The following is a 1,732-nucleotide window of genomic DNA, read 5'->3' on the forward strand; positions in this document are numbered from 1 at the left end:
GGATTGAAGATTCCACTCAGATCCACCCGGAGGACGTTGATGAGAAGACGGTGGCACAGTGGGTGCAAAGCATGACAGGGAACAAGGATAACCCAGGAGGTCCCGAAGAGTTTTACCATTCGACACCAACAACCAACCATACAAGGTTTGTCTCTTATCTCCGAGTGTTTTTCATTCTGACTTGCAGTTGTTTACTAAATCGACTATCCTCTGGTCACCTCTTTTGCTTCGCAGGTTTATACGGATACGTACTCGATGCCGAACGGGGAGAAAGAGCAGTACCAGGAAGGAGACGAAAGCGAAGGCGAAAGCATGGATTGGCAGTCTGATGGAGGAGAAGAGGAGGAGGAAAGCGAGGACTCGAGCAGTGGTGAAGAAGTCAAGTCACCACCTCGCAATGAAAAGCGTTCCAAACATAAGCATGACCCGGCAAGTATCCACGGCGAAGTAGCTAAGCCGATCGGACAGACTTCCAAGCGCACTCGGACCTCTTCCCCTGTGCCGACTGAGAAGGCCCCAAAGAAGCCAAAACTTGCAGAACCAAAGCCTCGGAAGACCCTGCCCAAGATCAAGATTGACGTCCCCGTCGCTTCTGCGTAAGTGTCTTGTCCCCACTTTTCGATCAAGGACTTATGCTATCGACTCTCTTTCTCATTTGTCCGAGTGAATCTTGAAACTTGCAGAGCTGCTACTTCTGGGACTTCTGCTTACAGGGAAGATGGTGAGGATGTGGAAGACACGGTCACTTCTAACCCGGGTATGACTTTTGCAAACTTGTCTTTGCTTTCTCAGCCATTTTATTGATCGACTGAATTATGATGATTAATTCTTTTTTGCAGCTCCTCCCCATGTCATTGATCTTCCATATGATGACAAGGATGTGCCGCTGAGGCCCAGGCGGAGTAAGAAGGCATCAACTAGCAAGGTGCCCCAGTCGATGCTAGTGACGGAACCGGTGATCCAGGAGACCGGTGATGCCAACCGAACTTCCGTGACTTTTGCCGTACCATTGTCGAGTGCTCAGCCTTCGGCGTCGACTGATCAGATCCCAGCCGATACACCGTCTCCAATCTTCACTACGTATCGCGTCCCGGAGGACCAAGTGGGTGCTGCCAAGGAGGCCATACGCCAGGCAGGCATCATGATGGAGCAGATGAAGGCCGTTCGAGGGGCCAGTCAAGCTGCTTATGACGCCAGTTCAGCTCTTCGGAGCAACGTCTAGGTTGGTCGACTTCCGACTGAACTCTTAGCTTGTCGCTTGTTCTATTAGGATATGCTACCCAAAATTTTTCCTTGTGCATCTTTTCATCAGTCTGCTTTCTGCATTTGTACACCCACCGGGTGTGTAATTTATTGCTGAATAGTACTGCTGAATAGTTTTTACTTCTTGAGTCGACTAGATTGTGTCGATTGAGTCTTTGAACCAGTGGGGGCACTCTGAGTGCACCCACTGGGTGTAGTCCCTATCGGTGTCAAAACCGGCGGATCTCGGGTAGAGAGTCCTGAATTGTGCGTCTAGGATCGATGGTAACAGGAGACGGGGGACACAATGTTTACCCAGGTTTGGGCGCTCTCTATGGAGGTAAAACCCTACATCCTGCTTGATTCATATTGATGAATATGAGTGTTACAAGAGTGGATCTACCACGAGATCGTAATGGCTAAACCCTAGAAGTCTAGCCTATGTAGGTATGGTAATGAGTATATGTGGTGTCCCTTCCGGACTATCCCC

The 1,732-nt window shown here is 49.7% G+C and overlaps 1 protein-coding gene across 1 annotated transcript; it reads left to right on the forward strand.

Annotated features, from left to right (window-relative positions):
* Positions 1 to 255: 255 nt before the first annotated feature.
* Positions 256 to 1,222, forward strand: LOC147975086 (uncharacterized). Its single transcript, XM_087520268.1, has 3 exons — positions 256 to 596; positions 684 to 757; positions 840 to 1,222. Exons 1-3 carry the CDS (start codon positions 256 to 258, stop codon positions 1,220 to 1,222), a joined length of 798 nt encoding a protein of 265 aa, XP_087376394.1.
* Positions 1,223 to 1,732: the final 510 nt, after the last annotated feature.

Source organism: Triticum urartu, chromosome 4A (genome assembly GCF_056163025.1).
Source record: "Triticum urartu cultivar PI428250 chromosome 4A, HENAU_Tu73, whole genome shotgun sequence".
In the NCBI taxonomy this organism is placed as follows: domain Eukaryota; kingdom Viridiplantae; phylum Streptophyta; class Magnoliopsida; order Poales; family Poaceae; genus Triticum; species Triticum urartu.